Source organism: Asterias amurensis, chromosome 9, assembly GCF_032118995.1.
Source record: "Asterias amurensis chromosome 9, ASM3211899v1".
Taxonomy (NCBI): domain Eukaryota; kingdom Metazoa; phylum Echinodermata; class Asteroidea; order Forcipulatida; family Asteriidae; genus Asterias; species Asterias amurensis.
In genome coordinates this window covers 19349635-19367705 of record NC_092656.1, presented here as the reverse complement: position 1 = coordinate 19367705, position 18071 = coordinate 19349635, and the positions used below count along the sequence as shown (strand labels likewise).

The 18071-nt window shown below is 39.6% G+C and overlaps 3 protein-coding genes across 4 annotated transcripts in view; 1 reads left to right on the top strand and 2 right to left on the bottom strand.

Moving 5' to 3' along the window:
• Positions 1-2441, bottom strand: part of LOC139941467 (uncharacterized) — a 168287-nt gene extending 165846 nt beyond the window's left edge. The window contains exon 1 of the mRNA XM_071937985.1: positions 2341-2441. The gene's annotated coding sequence lies outside the window, so the exon portion shown is untranslated. The remainder of the gene's footprint in view (positions 1-2340) is intronic.
• A 107-nt stretch (positions 2442-2548) lies between these two features.
• On the bottom strand, positions 2549-17738 carry LOC139942361 (centrosomal protein of 120 kDa-like). Its single transcript, XM_071939216.1, has 18 exons — positions 17582-17738; positions 16461-16588; positions 15801-15965; positions 15236-15377; positions 14440-14600; positions 12759-12956; positions 12174-12410; positions 11511-11766; positions 10950-11163; positions 9895-10044; positions 9123-9237; positions 8507-8674; positions 7270-7446; positions 6781-6870; positions 6320-6525; positions 5557-5728; positions 4588-4832; positions 2549-4200 (listed from the first exon to the last, which is right to left on the bottom strand). Exons 1-18 carry the CDS (start codon positions 17625-17627, stop codon positions 3936-3938), a joined length of 3135 nt encoding a protein of 1044 aa, XP_071795317.1. The 5' UTR covers positions 17628-17738; the 3' UTR covers positions 2549-3935.
• Positions 17739-17795: 57 nt separating this feature from the next.
• Positions 17796-18071, top strand: part of LOC139942362 (casein kinase I-like) — a 65819-nt gene continuing 65543 nt past the window's right edge. For both annotated transcript variants that reach the window (XM_071939218.1, XM_071939217.1), the window contains exon 1: positions 17796-17851. The gene's annotated coding sequence lies outside the window, so the exon portion shown is untranslated. The remainder of the gene's footprint in view (positions 17852-18071) is intronic.

Below are 18071 nucleotides of genomic sequence, written 5' to 3'. Positions count from 1 at the left end.
ATGCAACTAGCAATTTGTTACGCATGGCCTAGTTAGCTATCAATGAAACTTCAGGCAACTTGATATTATAATCGACAGAGTTTAGATCATTTTTTTCTTTTCTTGCACTATGAACTGTGAGTAATGTCATTGAAATAAAAGTTGTTTTAAAAAGAAACCACAAGATAAAACACATAGTTCATATTATTGTGACCAAGAGTACAATTTCCCATTCGGAAAGGACAGAGGGGGTCAGGAAGGTTGAAAATAAGGGGGTATTTAGGCATGTACACAGCAAGTTAGGCTAGCCCCATAAATAGTGCCAAATAAGAAGTGACATTTATAATTGTCCAAACTTGAATGAGTGCTTTTATATTTTATGGTGATACAAATTTTAGGACAATTTATAAAACAAATACCCAATGGTGGAAGCTGCAGCTTCCTTCATTTGCTTATGTCCAGAATTTACAAGACTTCTGATTTTAAAGGAACTCACGTTGCCTTGAATCGGACGAGTTGGTCAAAACAAAAGCGTTTGTAACCGTTTTGTATGTAATGCATATGGTTGGAAAGATGTTTTAAAAGTAGAATACAATGATCCACACAAGTTTGCCTCGAAATTGCGTGGTTTTCCTTCTACTGTGAGAACTAACACGGTCGGCCATTTATGGGAGTCAAAATTTTTACCCCCATAAATGGCCGACGTGTTAGTCGACGAGGTAAAAGGAAAACCACGCAATTTCGAGGCAAGTTTGTGTGGATCATTGTATTCTACTTTTACAACATCTTTCTACCCATATGCATTTTATAAAAAACGGTTTCAAACGCTTTTCAAAGACCAACTCAACCGATTTAAGGCAACGTGTTCCTTTAAGTCCTTGTTATTTTTATCCTTGACATTGTTTCAGAAATTGAACAATTTATGTAGGCCTACTCACTGAATCTGTACCGAGTCTGTGTGTAAAAATTAGCACAAATGCCCACAATATTAGTAATTGTAGTGCCATGAGAGAGTAGGCCCCAAATAGGTATGCATAGGTTTGTCAGAATAGTCAAATATCAAGAGAGGGCGCTGTTGAACCCACACAGAGATATAGGCCATGCGTGCGCACGTCCTGCATGACAACATACACCGCGGTCGTCGAATGCCCCCTCTGCCTACCCACAATGCATTGCAGTTCAGAATCGCGATTAAATCGATCAGAGTTGCTATGCGCACGCTTACTTCTAGAAACTATAAGGCTTAGGGCCTCCTTAACGCTATACATTTTTCAAATAAGCGTTTATGGGTGAAAGTTTTACGACCGTTAGCCAGCCAGAACTGAAGTTTCCTGTGAACTGTACACCTAAAGCTTTCCTCAACCTACTCAATATACATTCATAATGCTTGCATAATTTCCTTTTTGTTGAGTGAAATTAAAAAACATCGTCAAAAAATACAATTTTCTGCTAAATATGAGACCCCTATAAGGCTCACAGGGGAGCCTTATAGTTTCTAGAAGTAGCGCACACTCACACACCAATTGACACATGATGTTTCCACTGAAGTGTATCTGTGATGGAATAAAGTCACCCATAGATTTTCGTAGTTCTATAGCACACAAGAACATTGAAAAGATTTGCAGCTGCTAAAACTAGGTACAAATATGAAAAAAAAACATTTATTTAAATTGTGTTCAATTGTCCACAACTTGTGGCACAAGAATATCGTCCACAAGACAAGGGACATACTAGACGCAGTAACTGGGGCGCTGTACTCCTTTTTTCGAAATTTTGACATTCTACAACAGATAATCTCAAAATTTCAAAAAAAAGAATACATCGCCCCAGTTACTGGGTCTAGGGACATACTTTTTAGACGTTGGTCGACTGCTGTATCTGTAGCCTCTACCACAATCCAACAATGTTCCAATAACCCCTCTACAGACATACATTCTACAGTTAGGATCTAGATTAGGAAAAACATTCAGTGTGTGTCAGGACAATTCCGCTTCACCTAAGTTAACTTATTAATTAAGACAATTGGCAAATTGTCCTCACCTCACCACCGATTCATCCGCCCTAAATAAATAAGCTCAAGTTACACTGAACCATCCAGAGAAAGGAAAAAGGGGGGGGGGGACATTTACAGTAGATAAAATGTGACAGGCAGGCATGCACGTGTAAAAACTTTAATTAAAGTTCAATTTGTTTTATGTTTACACGAAATTATGCCTTCATCCAGCGCCCTCAATGTGATCCGAAAGCTCCCCCACTGCACATCGCTGTTGATTCTTTGCAGGGAATTAAACCCTGAAAATACAGTTTTCTCTCGTAAAAAGCGCACCAAAATGAATGCCCATATCTTAATAGAATTCTTACCCAGTGCTCTGTAATGAAGAGAGGATTCCAGTGGCAATTGCTTGTCAACAAACCTCTGTCATGTCTGTCCTTTTTAAAGATCGGCGAAGCGATCGCGTACGAACACGTTCTAATCCTGCCACTTGAGGGCGCCCCACCACTTTACAGCAGACTCCAAACATAAAATTTAAATAATGAACACGGCGCGCCACTTTCTGGTTTTCTGCTGTTTACAATACATGTACTTTTTATTCACAAAGCTTCATAATTTAAATATAAAGACACTTACGTACAATATAATATTATTTTTGAGCAAGAAGGAATGGGTGAGGCACTCAACAAATAGGCACATCTTTGTCACAAAATAACAAGTCAAGTTTGTGGTTATAATCTAAAAGTTCAGGCACATGGGTTGAAATATTGTACTAATCTTTTGAGGTTTTACTGCCTAAAATGTCTGTAAATGAATTAAATGTACATGTATGCTTCTGATGATGCCCATTATGTTATTTCTGACAGGAAATTCTTTTTGTTTCCTCCTGGGAGGGCATTGCATTGCTGCTTCCATTACTAGATGAATACCAATTTTATTTACTTTTGTTTATGACAAAGTATTAATATAATAATTTATTCCAGTAAAGGCAAAATATGTTAGTCCCAAAAGACAAACAACCCCATTTTTCTATAATGAATGGGCCAACGCAACTCATAATGATAATGTATAGACTGTAGTCTCATACTTCACCAAAACTTGAAAAGTTAGAAAACTTTGGAGTTAGAAGATGTCCTGCAAAGTTTTTTTTTGTAGCGAAGAAAAGTACCTTCCGATTACAAGTACGGTAGTTTTTCAGCTTTCAAAATTTTGTAAACAAAGCGCAGATTTATAAAAGTTTAGGTTAAACAAAGAAAAATGGACTGGAGCGAGATTTGAACCTGAATCATCCAGTGTTCTACCAACTGAACTATCTAGCCCTAATGTTGGTGAGGCTTGATTCAATTCCCGCTGGTAAATTTGTCTTTGTTTATCCCAAAATTATTTACAATTTCCACAGTCAGTTTCCCTTGTGGTTTATTACTTTATATTTTTTTATACAAATCTCATTTACAACTTTGCATACAAACTTGAATAAATAATCTATATTACATTTTGCTCAATGAGGTCAATAAAAAAACTGGCTAAATTTGTCCGAATTCCTTGACATGTAAATAGTCACAGGCCTTGAACTTCGCTCTTGAGGGGGCACAGCAATTTCCCTCTAGTAATGGGCACTTCTATAAGTTTAGGGTAAGTTTGTACTAGAACCCTGAAGAGGGCACCACAGCAAAAGCACAGGGCACCACAGCAATGGACCCTTCCAATGAAATATGCTAATTACATTCACACATGCATACAGACCCTGTTGGTTGGCAAACGCCATAGAGTTGTGCACTAAGCAGACGCGCAATCGCGTCTGCGTCACGCAGCCATTAGCCGTGTACAAAACAGCGCGATGTTCCCTCATTTTGCCAACCAAAACGTTAGTGCGGGAAGGGTCTATTGATGTGGGTGCAGTGGGTACATTCGAGGTCTGTAGTCACTGTAAATATAAAGGGAATTACACCAAGATGGCCGCAGATTAAACTACATGACCCTGTGCTATAGACTCTCTAATCTGACGATCTAGTTCACTAATAATCCGATCTTGGTGAGTATAAACTCCGGTCCTCAGTAACGTATCCCTCTCTTCAATGAGACGTGCTACGTGGGCCTCAATCCCTGGGTCAATGTGTCCTACCCCTTGAGGTTGCGTATTCTCCTTGTGTTCTGGATTAGTTTCACGAGGAGATGGCGTCTGTTGCTGATGAGTCTTCTGTTCTTTGTCAACCTCTTGCTGCTTTAACCTAAGAAAGACAAAACTTGAAAAGTTTATTTGTTTTGAAAACAAATTGACCGAGTTTCACATGAATTAATATCGATCAGAGGTGACACATCTATACAATGTATTGAGGCTATAATAATCCTGAGTTGAATGGTTCATACTTCCTGCAAATGCTAATCACAAATTTTGACATCACATGGCTATTTACAAAGTGAATGTTTCGCAGGAGTTGAACACATTTCAACTGTTGCGAATTTGCGATGTCAAAGTTTGTATCGCATTTGCATTCACGGGAAGTATGAACCAAGCTCAACTATAAACTCCTGTCTTCAATAAGACATCTCTGTCCAAAATAAGACATGACATGCCAAGCTTGCCCCAACCTCAAGGTATCAAAACCTCTCCTCACCTATTCAGCTCTCCTTTGATTTCATCTAATTGTTGTCTCTCCGATTTGACAACCTCCTTCTCCTCAGCAGCTAGATACCTCAATCTCATATGCTCCAGTTCTTGTTGTTCTCGTTTCAACCTCGCCTTGGCCTCGCTCTGTTCCCGTTGTTTGAGTCTCGCTAGTTCCTTCAAGGCACGACCCCACTGCTGCTTGTAGTGAATCTTAGATTTGGTGACGGATTCAAGTTTCCTCTCCAACTCCACCTATTGAATGATTTAAATGACCAAAAAAAATCAATGCTACACATTAATGTCACAAATCTATAAATAAAAATAAAAAAAATAAAAAATAAAAAAAAGGCTTACACATTTGTTAAAAGCAATTATACACTTTCGGAACAGAAAAACAAAAATTCACAGATTTACAAATAACTTACAGGGTTTACAAAAGGTAATGGTGTGAAAGACTTCCCTTGAAATATTATTCCATGAAATGCTTTACTTTTTGAGAAAACATTATAACAATTATCAATTCTCGATATCAAGAATTACGGATTTATTTTAAACACATGTCATGACACGGCGAAACGTGCGGAAACAAGGGTGGGTTTTCCCTGTTATTTTCTCCCGACTCCGATGACCGATTGAGCCTAAATTTTCACAAGTTTGCTATTTTATATATAAGTTGTGATACACAAAGTGTGGGCCTTTGGACAATACTGTTTCCGAAAGTGTCCAACGGCTTTAATAGAACTGCAAAGAAGTTATAGTAAACAAACTTTTAAAACATTTTAAAACACTAAGAGGGGTTTGCAAAAACACCATGTGAATATCTCTTTTCTCTTTTAAGTAGTGTTGGTTCTAACCACTGGTTCTTTTCCGAAAACCAACACAACTCAAGAGAGATTTTCACATGGTGCTACCGCAAACCTCTCTTGGGGATAATCCTGGATTAATCAAGGGATCATCCACGCCATTGGATAATCACCTTTTCCAGAGTAAGTAAACTCAGGTCGGACTGCAGCCTGATCTCCGGTTTGTTGTTCAGCTGATCTCTGAAGGACTGAAACTCACGATCTTTCTCCTGGAGTTGAGTCTGACTCTGGGATAACAGCTTAGACAAATGTTGTTTCTCCTCTTCCAGTAGTCTGACCTTTGACCTAGACAGGAAGGTAGAACTCTCTTAATTCAGGGGATGTCACATTGGGGGAAAAACATTGATACATACTGACTGAGCATTTTATACATTACTGCACAATCATGGGTTTTCTTTTTTCTCTGAAAAACGAGGGAAGTGTGAGACAATTCATCTATTTTGGGTGGAGAGATTAATTTCTTGTAAAAATTGCAATAAATATAACTACACTTAAACCAAAAATGTAGCACACTCTGGACCCAATTTCATAGAGCTGGTTAGTACAAAAAATTGCTAAGCACAATAACATTATGCTTACTCTGAATAAAGTTACCAGCCACCATATCATGTCACAAATGTACCATCGGTGACTGGTATACTGCCGATTTTTTTCCAACAGCAGAACTTATTTAAGCATTACTTTCTGATTAAGCTCTATGAAATTTGGCACAACTAAGGCATAATGCCACATAAGCTATACACAAGTAACAAGATTCTTCTAAAAAATAACAGCAACCCAACAGTCTTCTAAAAATAACAGCAACCCATTCAAAAGAAAATTTTTAAATCTTTGTGATTGGTCTAAAGAGAAAATTCTTTTGACTTTGTTGCTTACTTCTCTATCTCCATCTGACTGATGTGATCTTCCTTCATACGTCGAGACACTTCCCTCATTTCAGTCACTTGTCTTTCTTGTTCACGTTGTAGGTCGGTACGAAGACGCATCACTTCAGACTCATTGGCTGCTAACTGCTGCTCTCTCTTCTCTATGTCGGCAAAGGCGTGACGGAGTTGATCCTCAAGACGAGAATGCTCCTCAAGCTAATCAAGAGAAACCAGGAATATACTTTTAATGCACTGAACACCTTTGGTAGTTGCCAAAGACCAGTATTCTCACTTGGTGTATCCCAACATATAAAATAACAAACCTGTGAAAATTTGAACTCAATTGGTATCGAAGTTGCACAAGAAATAATGAAAGGAAATTGAAACTTTTTGAAAATAAGTTTGGGCAATAAGTCATAATTATTGCTGAGGGATTCTTGAATCAGAGACTGTTTGCTTAATTCTAATCACCTTTTTAACGACGAGTGCCTCTCGTTCTCTGTCTTTCCTCTTCCACTCTTCAGTTAAAGATCTAAGATGCTGAAGCTCCTTGTCTTTCAGCTGATGAGAAGAAAATCAATCAAGTATATTAATGTTCGTCCAGTATGAAGGACTAATGTGTGAAGGAATGCCAAGTTTGACTAGTTAAAGCTTGTTTACAAAAATTTGGGCTCTGCCAACCTCAATACTTTTTGAATATAATTTGTTTTTACCCTAACACCGATGTGTACTATGCACTGTATGCTCAGTACTTCCCAAGTTCTGTAAAAATAACTCGGCTAAAAACCCACAACCTTCATATTGCTAGATGCCATACCAATAGACCACTGAGCTAGCCCGGTGGCTAGAGGCAGTTTGAATCCTGAAAATTACATCTTAAGTCCTTTTTTGGCTACAAGAAACTGTCTTGACATCAAGAGAGGAGGATGTAGGAGGTTGAGGCAAGATAAGAAGTTGTACCTGACTCTCAAAGCTGCGTACATGTTGCTCCTTCCACATCTCAAGCTCTAAGGCTGCTTTATACTCGGCTGTCTCCCTAGGGTCAGGGGCGGGGACTGGCTCAGGGGAAGGAGGTTGAGGAGGGGGTTGTCTAGATTGATGATGGGGAACTGGATGGGTGGAACTACTCGATGTAGCCTAAGAGAAAACAAACATTGCATGTAAGTTATTTAAACTGGGGTTAAACAAAGAAAATTAGTCTTGAGCAGTACTTGAACGTGCCATCTCCAGATTAACGTGCCGGTGCTCTACCAACTAAACTATCTAGCCCTGTAACCCAAAACCACATTTCAAACTCCCGTGTAACGTAAGTGCTACTTTAGGAGTAGCCCTATATAGGACTCTTCCTCTGTTCACAGATACAGAGTCCTAACTATTAAGGCCCGTTTCTGGGGCGGAAAAATTTCAAAGCTTCATAACTCAAATCATACCTGCAACAAGCCACTAATTTCAACAGATTCACATTCCATGGCGGCATACATTTTTCTGCGGTGGGTTTTGGTCCTCATATTTTCCTCACAAATCTGTCATTTTCGTGAAATAATGCAGCTCCCAACGTTAAAAAATTCCCGTTTTGATCGTTTTCTCACAGTGTTGTCTGTTGTTGTGCGTACGCGTATACATTCGCGTGCAAGACGCATGATGCAAGCTTAGACGCACTAATTCTTGGTCACCGTATCTTGACTGCACAGCGTTAACACGCAACACACTTCAAAATTGTGCGTCGTGCGTCTTGCGTTCACACGGCAGACTGTGAGAGTACGAAAAAAAATGGGAATTCCTTAATGTTGGGAGCTGCATTATTTCATGAAAATGACGGATTTGTGAAGATTAACTTACGATCAAAACCCACCGCAGAAAAACATATGCTGCCATGGAATGTGAATCTGTTGAAATTGGTGCTTTCTTGCAGGTAAGATTTGAGTTATGAAGCTGTGAAAATTTTCCGCCCCAGAACTGTACCCTGATGTCCAGGGCATCACTGTAGTACAATACGAAAGTGTAAGGCCGCCAGGGCTACTTTAGGAGATACATTGTATTGGCACTGACACAATCGATGACAGTTTTATGGCTATATTGGCCAGCTTTGGGTTTGAACCCATAACTTTGTAATTGCAAGTCTGGCAGTGCAACCATCCTACAATCTCATTGAGTAAAAGGAACATAACTTAGACCCTGGAGTTTAAAACATACTGACCTCTGAACCCAAGACAACTTGCTGAGCCCTGATTGGTCCATAATCCTCCAATCCCAGTACTATGTGTAGCTCTGCCAACCTGTTAGGTTTACCGTCTGATGTAGTCTCAGCTGTTACTGACTCACTGTGAATTTGACGAGTTCCTTCGGCTCCAGTTCCACTGGGATGCTGAAAAAAAAATACAAACAGAGATATTTTACACATTTGACTCTCTCTAGGTTTGATAATTGTACAATTACTCCCTTAGTGTTCTCCCTTATAAGTGGTCCGCTGATGGAATCACCTAGGGCCAATTTCATAGAGCTGCTTCAGCGAAAAGTTTGCTTAAGCACAAAAATAGCTTGCTTGTTTTACACATGTTACTGGCCAAAATGACATGCCATATACATTGCTTGTGACTGGTATTTAGCTGTTGTTTACTTAGCATAACAATTGAGTGGAGTCTTGGCCAGTTATCTGATTTTACTAAGCAAGGACTTTTTCTTTTCGCTTAAGCAAAATTTTGTGCTTAAGCAGCTCTATGAAATTGGGCCCTGGTCCTGCTAGCTAGTCACTGACAAAGTTGAAGGAAAACCCTGTCCATAACCCCCCATAACCCAAACAAGAAATGTCTCACCACTATTCTTGCTTTCTCTGCCCTCAGCACTCCAGCGAGGGATACTCTAGCGACTCCAAGAAGCTGATCTTTAGTCATCCTGTCTCGATGCCACACCTCAACAAGTAAAGGAACCCTAAAGATGGTCAAAGAAATCAAGTGATGAGATAAATACATTTTATTACATTGTAGTTTTATAGAAAATTTCAAAGAAATATACAGAAATAACATCCTGATTAAGAAACCTTTGCACTTGTTAATAAACATATATCTACAAGTGCTATGGTGACATGACTACCTCCAAAAACGTACAGAAACTCAAATGCCAGTTTATAAGACCACTCTGCATACTACATACAGTTATGCAAGTTATTCTGTCCTCCAAAAGAAACTGTTTAAAGCTATTTTCTTAGACCAAACTATTAAAGTTTTTGCAGATTTGGATGAACGTACAATCGCTTCCAAAAGCCGATGTCCAAGTGAAATACTTTGGTAACAGCTACGGCTAGATCACAGTCATCTGCTAAAGGAGCAGCTAACCGTCAGAGCTACAGCAAGAGCCACAGTCAATAGACCTTTTTGCAAATACCATTGCGCAAGCGCAAACTGTCGAATGAGGTGCATGCTGGTCTAGCTAGGGATCAAATTTGATAGCTAGCTAGACCAGCACGCACCTCATTCCGCGTATATTGTGCGCGTACGGAGTATTTGCGATAAGGTCTATAGCCACAGCCCACAGTCGCCCAATTCAGACAGACTTATGAATAAGGGGAGTACAATGTTGACGTCTGACCTGAGTAATGTCTCCTGAAGTTGCTGTACGGTCGCTGCCAGGTTGAAGGAGCAGAACGAGTGAGGAAGAAGAACCTCTGTATGTCGTCGAACCTCAATGGGTGGGTGCGTCAGGATTGGGGACACACTCCCAAAAAAGGGGTACAGGTATCTGGAGAAAGATTAAAATAATCAAGTAAATCATCTGGTGGGGAGTAAACAGGGCCAGGGAGAAGATGGGTGCCAACTAGGGTTATAAGCTGGGGCGATATCGATTTATTTTATTCACGATATATCGCGATATTCGATATAATCACGATTAATGAAATTTGACATCATCAGTCTTAAATCTCCAAGTGAAAGTTGTAGAAGAGACAGTCCTAGCATAAGAGAGGTGTTCTAATGACCTATTCTTCTGGTTTTACTCCAAACCTATGGGGTGCAAGGTGTCTCAACTAGCAAATACATTGCGATATTTAATCGATGTATCGATATATTGTGATTATCGCAATATATCTATATTTCGATTAAAACCAAATCCATCCGATATCGAAATCGTGTCCAAATTAATATCGCGATATTCGATAATATTGTGATATCGCCCAAGCTTAGGTTAGGAAGGTACCGATGCAAAATAAATGACCATGGAATCATTCAATATGATACTCCAGTTAGCAAAGAGTAGTGGGTGGCTCATAGAAGCTCGGCAGCACACATGCCAAGGGATTTTTTTCCACACCTAAGCTAAGGCTCCGTCTCCAGGCTCCGTCTTGATGTTAGATACACCGTACAAAATGCAAATTAACGTTGAAGCCATAGCCGAGGTCGGCGTTGAAGCCGTGGTTTGGAGAATACCCCAGGTACTTTTTATGAGTTTTCTTAATCCAAGCATGTGTACATTTCCAAGAACATGGATTTACTTGGCACCCAGAAAGTCTCCCAGTGGTATACTTGTCTGGCCTGGGATCAACAGCCATGTTCTTGCAAAATGTAGTACTGAACCCATCAAAGTCAAATAAAGCATGGCAATATCTTTCAATTGATTTGTGGTTATACGGGTCGAAAGTCTACACCAACCTTAAATAAATATTTAAATTGGTTGTTGTTTCAATGTTCTTTATACTCCGCAGATCGATGGACATTGAGAAATGGTGTGCTGGTGCTTCTATCATCACATGTGGCTGTGTGGTGGAGGTGGATGTTTCATCTCTCACTGGTTGTTGCTGGGGTTGTGTTCTGGGGTCTGGCAACCGTCGCGCATCTTGTGCAGCTGTAGTTTGTCTTGGCCCATCTGCAAGTTGAGATTTACAGAAATCTTAGTGTTTTTCCTGTGCTTGTTGAAAAGGACTTTTTAAACCATTGCGGTACCCACTGCTAAGAAACAAAACTTCTGCTAGCCATCAAGCTAGCTCGGGTGGCTAGTGGTAAGACATCTACTCTAGCAATGAAAAGGACATGGGTTTGAATCCCACTCAACTTATTTGGCTGTGGATTTTTTTAAACAGAACTCAGGACAGTACTGAGAATACATTGTTGAAAAGGTAAAAATCAAATTTATTTTAAAGAATCCACTAACATTTGTTCAACAAACAAATCTTTCATCTTAAGTTTTCATACAAGCCTCTTAGACCTCCTGACCTCTCTTGTCTCGTGTCTTAGCTTCCTCCTCTTTGATGCTTCCTATATCAGCATCCGTCCTACTGCTGTCTGTTGGCATTGTGTAGCTGTCTTGACTACCGGCTGGAGAGTTCAGACACTGAGGAGCTGCTGCTTCCTCAGATGGTTTCTTCCCTTTACCTTGGACCGCCACTGGAGGCTTTGGAGGGGTGGTGATTTGGGGTGGGGTGTGGGGAGGTGTCCTGGTAGGCTGTGCTGTTCCATAGGTAGGGGGTACCTGAAGGAAAGTCAAGAGAAGGCTTGATTGTTATGAAATAAAAAATATTAGCCTTTTATGTCATACTCCTGACGCCAGATTTTAATAATATTAATGTGTGTCGGCCATTTCCACTGTCTTGGGAGTAGATTCCTTTATGTAAACTTTGACTCCCAAGATGGCGCAGGTAAGTGCGCAGCACGTTGTGCAAGGGGGTAAATTACAAATAGATGCAAACTTCCAGGTGCAAGATACTTTGAAGAGTTAAAAATTAAAATTGTGTGAGAAGATGCATGCCTGTGTGGCAGGAGATTTTGTCCGCTAACATGGTGAACGATGTACACAATTCTTCTGATACTGCTCTCGTTGAAATCCTCCTCCTCAAGCCCATGTTGATTTCCCACATGGGGAACAGATTTTCGTCATACCTTTGGTATAACTGGTTGTATTGGGATTTCTTCTCTGCGCAAGACAACTGACGCTCCTACACAGGCTGTATTATCTCCTGGTGGTAAAACACCTCTGACTTGTAGAGGTGGGTTGAGATGGAAAGAGCCCTCTATGATCAGGGGTTGACGATTGATGGCGTCACTGTTGGGTCGTAACATGGAGCTCCATGGTACCTCACAACTGCCGAGTGATTGGTCACCACAACACAAGTGAATCTGTTTAGGATTCGAATTCAATAAGAAAAGCATAACAGGTAATTTAATGAGAATATTATCAGCTCTTTACTAAGAACAAAGTATCAGGACCCACCATCATAAAGCCTGTAAGCACACACAATCTTGCTAAGCACAGACAGAAATTGCTTAATAGAAGCTGGTTACCAGCCAAAATTACATTCAGTTTACACTGCTTTGACTGGTGTCCCACTAAATTTTTGCTAAGCATAGAAACTTGTCAAGCACTAATTCTGCTTAACATCTTAATGAAATCGGGCCCAGGTCACAAGATGAGGAAAGCTTTGAAATTCAAATAATGCTTGAGTTTGGGAAAGAATTTGTACCCACCGAAAGAGCTGGTTCCCTTGCAAACATCATCTGGAGTGCGTGTACACTGCTACGTAGCCGCACTGAAGCTCTCTCCGCTGTGAAGCTTGGGTTGAGGAGATCATGAAAAGGCTCGTTGGTTACGTCGTTCCCAAAGAGAGAATAGAAGAAGAAGAATCCTTTGTCTCTGGATGGGAGAGGTATGCTGGACGGAACAAGCTGGAATCATAGTTGCAGTAATTAATACATAAATATAATAATAATAATAATAATATCGAAGTCTTATATAGCGCACATATCTACCAAACAAGGTACTCAAGCCGCTGAGTATATACAAACTTACAGAAAGATAGGTTATTGCAGTGATGGATTCTGAGACTTGGTTATGTAGCACTTATAAGGGTTTACAAGGTGCTACAGCGCATGAAGCAGCCACAATCAGGAACACCGGGGCGAACCCCTTCTCTTTTCGATAAGTGCACTGGGTTCTTTTACATGCATTACACAACACATGGGACCAACGGCTTTACGTCCCATCCGAAGGACGAAGCAATGGTAAAGTGTCTTGCTTAAGGACGAAAGTGTCACAGCTGGGGATTCGAACCCAAGAAAGGAACCATTCAACTTTAACCCTCAAGAGAAATATTTCCTTCTGAAATACTGTCAAAGGCAAGAGAATTGCATTTGAAAATCCCCACAAATCAAAATTATCAATTTAAGTGAAGTGATCACAAAAAAATCTCTGACAAAACCTAAATCGATTTCATTAGTGTCAGTAAATAAAACCTGAACAGTTAATGCAGTGAAACTTCAATGGACCGTTCCGGCTTTCCACTAAGCTCCACCCACCGCGCACGTGAGCAAGACACGTGTACGAGCACTCCCAATGATATTCTGCACGATTCTGCCGCGCGTGCCAAATATACGCGCACGCATGACAGAGTTTGTCCGACCACAATCATTGCTGTGATTGGTCAAATGGGTGAACGCGCACAGTTTGATTGACAGGCCGGATCGGTTCATTGGTTGGTTGTAATATGTACATTGAGAACAGCTTTAGCAACAGCCATTTCCCCGGATACGACCTTACTCTTCCAAAAAACAACCTTTAAATTATAGCTTTCCAACTAAGATTTGCATGCTTATTGATTACTCTTTCAACCTGGGCCCAGTTTCATGCCAATGATTACCATTGACTTCTGTACTTATGTTGCCCTGTAAACCATGTACTTCTACTGGCCATAAGCGAACAATTCAACAGTCAGCAGTGACATGAAATGATGCCCTGAGATCAATATAAAGTTTAAAGGCAGTGGACACTATTGGTAATTACTCGAAATAATTATCAGCACGAAACCTTACTTGGTAACGAGTAATGGGGAGAGGTTGGTAGTATAAAACATTGTGAGAAACGGCTCCCTCTGAAGTGGAGTAGTTTTCGAGAAAGAAGTAATTTTCCACAAGATTGATTTCGAGACTTCAAGTTTAGAACTTGAGGTCTCGAAATCAACCATCTAAACGCACACAACTTTGTGTTTTTTCTTTCATTATTATCTAGCAACTTCGACGACCAATTGAGCTCAAATTTTCACAGGTTTGTTATTTCATGCATATGTTGAGATACACCAAGTGAGAAGACTGGTCTTTGACAATTACCAATAGTGTCCACTGTCTTTAAGATCCAATTCAAATGATTAAATACCTGTGCAAGATTGGCAGCATAGGCGATGGTAACAGACAGGACAAAGCTTTCTGTGCATGAATCAGCAGGACCAATCTGATAACAACCTTCAGCATCATTCAGGATTGGTTTAAGAGAGCTTGGAGGAATCTCATGTTGGGGTACTTCATCTTCAGGAAGACCTAGGTCATGAAAATAAAGTCAAGTACGAGCAGACTTTTAAAAATGCTCAGTAAACCACCAATTCCTAATAATAATATACAAATAATTAATGTTTATGAGTGCAATGGTGCGAATATTTTCAAGAGTTGAAAGACAGAATGTTTTATTCAACATGGCAGAGCCAAGTTGAATGGAACATTCAACCTTTCACTGAATGAAAATATTCTTACTGAAAAACATTTATTATTTGTATATTATTATTAGGAATCGGTTGTTCACTCAGAATTTTTAACAGTCTATGCACAGCGAGTGACATAGCGAGCAATAGTACTTTTATTTGCTATCACGTGATGGATAATCCTCCAATCAAATGGCAAGGATCTGCTTGGGTGTTATAAAAATAATAATAATTTTTTATTTATTTTTGGGGTTGAACAAAGAATTGACTAGAGTGGGATTCGAACCAACGACCTCCGGACTAACGTGCCGGCGCTCTACCAACTGAGCTCTCTAGCCCTATATTGGCGGTGTCCCTATTTTGTCAATATCATTGTTTACCCAGTCAGTTTCCCTTGTGGTTTATATTGATAAAAGTAATAATAATAATATAAAGAATTGTAATGTGCACTTATCCACCCTGCTGAGTTTTACTTACCCATGGCTGATCTCGGAGGAGCTGCTTTTGCTCTGAAGCTTTCATCTTTGGCTTGTGTGTCGGCCTCTAGGGCTACTCCAACCTTCAGTTGGGGTTTATGACGGTTGTACTTTGAGTTTAGTAATGGATACCACTTGCTTGTCTGTAGATCAATATCAAACGTCGAAAAAAAAATCAAACGTCAACAAATTGGTACTCATTATTTTGACAAAATAACCATTCAGAATGTTGCTAGAAAAATTGCATATTGCAAGATCTATAGTTTCCCAAATTTTTTAAGGTACTGCCTAAATGCAAGTCAAACTTGAGCAAAATAAAATGAAGTAGTCTTGATTTAAAGTCAGGGTTAAGGCCGAGTAATAGTCGGTCGCGCGATGGTAGCGTGATGGAAATCTTGACGCGCGATCACAAAAAGGCACAGTTTTTAGGCCTCAGTCTTAGGATTGTGCGCAAGATTTCCATCGCGCGACCTACGCGCGACCGACTATAAACCGGCCTTTATGCATGAATAACAAGGATTGTGAATAGATATTTTTCACTCGGCCGATGGTAAACCACAACATACCACAGGAACTTTAGCAGGTGAAGCTTCTTGAAGGATAGCTGTCCTAAGGTCAAGCATCACATATCCAATGCTTTCCCTGGCATTAGTGCTGGTGTCTACGGCATAACACACCAGCTTTATTGGAGTTCTCTGCAGACGATGCTGATGTAGAGCTTTCTTGCTCAACTAAAAGGAGACAGAGAGAAACAAATTTGTTTAAAGGGAAGGTATACATTTGGTAATCACTCGGTAAGAAGCACAGTGCTCAGCTTTCGATGAGTCATTTTGAGAATCACTTTGAAGTAATTTGGTTAGGGATGAATCGGTTTTTACCCCCCAAATTTCAATCTGAGAAGTCTAACTGAAGCTAACGTCTCTCAGATTATGAATTCAAATCACTGATTTTTTTTTCCCTGCGGAGACAAAGTTGCTCTGGATTTTTCATAAAAAAAAATAGAAAACCACCTTATGAAATGAAATTTCACCTAGTTTTTTTGTATCTACATTTATGTATACACTGTAGTATTAAAACAATTGAATAGTTCCAAAAACCTAAGTTATACTTCGCATTTGAATGCGTAGTTTTTCTGCCAAAATGTTTGCTCGTCTAGTAGTAAAGACTTCAAATGTTTGATGAGTGGATGCACAATACATTGTATGTCCATAGTTTGAAACACACACCTCCCATGCCAATTCCGTGCAGAGTTCAGGTGTTTCGCCGTGAGATACAGGATCCGTGGCAAGTAACTCTCCATCAAAACGGGTTTCTATCAATAGTTGGTGACGAGATCTCTTGGGGAATTTCCTCCCTGGCCAGATAAATAAAATACTATTATTACAAGACATTCATATAAAAATACACCTGAAGAATTTGGACAACATCAACAAATTTCATTTTAAAATTTAAATGAAAAATATTTGTTTCCTTGTGTCTATTCGTAAGTATTCAACCTGAAGGCTGAATCAGTGTTTGTTAAAATAAATTTCACTTATTCCGCCACCGCAGGCTACAATACAATCCAGTAATGAGGAGGTTTAATTTGCCATCCTAAAGTTCTGGTTGTAAACCAGTTCAGGCAGTTGTGGTGGTCGCAACCAGTTATGAGCTATATAGACCACCTACTCCAAGAACTACCGTATATGCGGTTCGTTTCGCTACCGTACCGTCTCCAGGGATAGCGTGGACATGGTGGAGACGATAGGGGACTGAATCCCTTACAAAACCATTTATAATTTTCCATCAGTAAAAATATTATCAATCAATTCATTATTAAGATCAAATTCAAATGAAAAGATCATGTTTGAGATTATTTTATACAGAAAGTATAAATTACTAGGCAAATAATTTTTAGTAAAAGACAGCTGAACGCAAACTCAGATCACTCAGCTCATCAGCTTTATCTTCATTCATGTTTGTTTATCATACTTTTTTATGTTTTTATTTCTTAATCTTAATTTTATTATTTTTTAATATTAATTAAATCTTAAAAATTAAATAATGAATGAATGGTGGATGGTTGGTGGAGATCTTCAAACAAAAATCCCCGATGATTAATCACAAATATTTGGTGGAACTTGTATTTGTTCAGTTCAGTTTTGGCAGCTTAGACTTAGACATTTTAGTAATAGTTAGTAGAGTAAAGTGTCAAGTAGTAAAAATACTAGACATAAAACATTACATTGTAGATCAATACAAATTTCAATGAAACAGCGCCCCCAATGCGTTCTGCTGAGTTGACTCCTCACCAACGTTACACTTTTTACAGTTTTCGTAATAACGAAGACACTATTTTCCTATTTACCTTCCAGAATCGAGACAACAACGAGAAACTTCTCCTTCGTCACCATGGTGTGAAATGACACAGATCTGCTGACGCCAAGATATTTCAGTCTGAAACACCAAAGCCCAACTCTAAACTCCGTTTGAAAACAGCCGCCATATTTGTTGAGACGATCAAAATGCGCAAACGCATGCACTATGACCTCACCGAGTCGGTTTGACCTTTAGGATATGACGTCATCTCGCCCGATTTGGGAGTGCAATTTTCAACTTGGGCGAGCTAACGAAAAAGGTAGGTTTACAAAATCTCAAATTTTAGCGTATTAATGGGATAAATATTGCTGTTAATTTCAGAGAACATGGTTATAGAGTTATCAAGCATTGATTTGAGGGTAAAATGGAAGGATTGGAATCCGTTAAAGAGGATGTCCGCCCATGGCAACAGGAAGTATCTCGTCATTTGATCGGTCATGTCGGTACCATATCGGGGTCGTTCGCCGTGTGCTGTGCTG

Excerpts from the sequence above, each read along its gene's own strand:
- LOC139942361 (XM_071939216.1), bottom strand. The coding sequence starts at position 17,627 with ATGGTGACGAAGGAGAAGTTTCTCGTTGTTGTCTCGATTCTGGAAG. Across the intron at positions 10,045-10,949 it reads AATTTAAATATTTATTTAAG|ATACCTGTACCCCTTTTTTG; the intron begins GTTGGTGTAGAC and ends ATCTTTCTCCAG. Across the intron at positions 7,447-8,506 it reads AAGTTGTCTTGGGTTCAGAG|GCTACATCGAGTAGTTCCAC; the intron begins GTCAGTATGTTT and ends GTTTTCTCTTAG.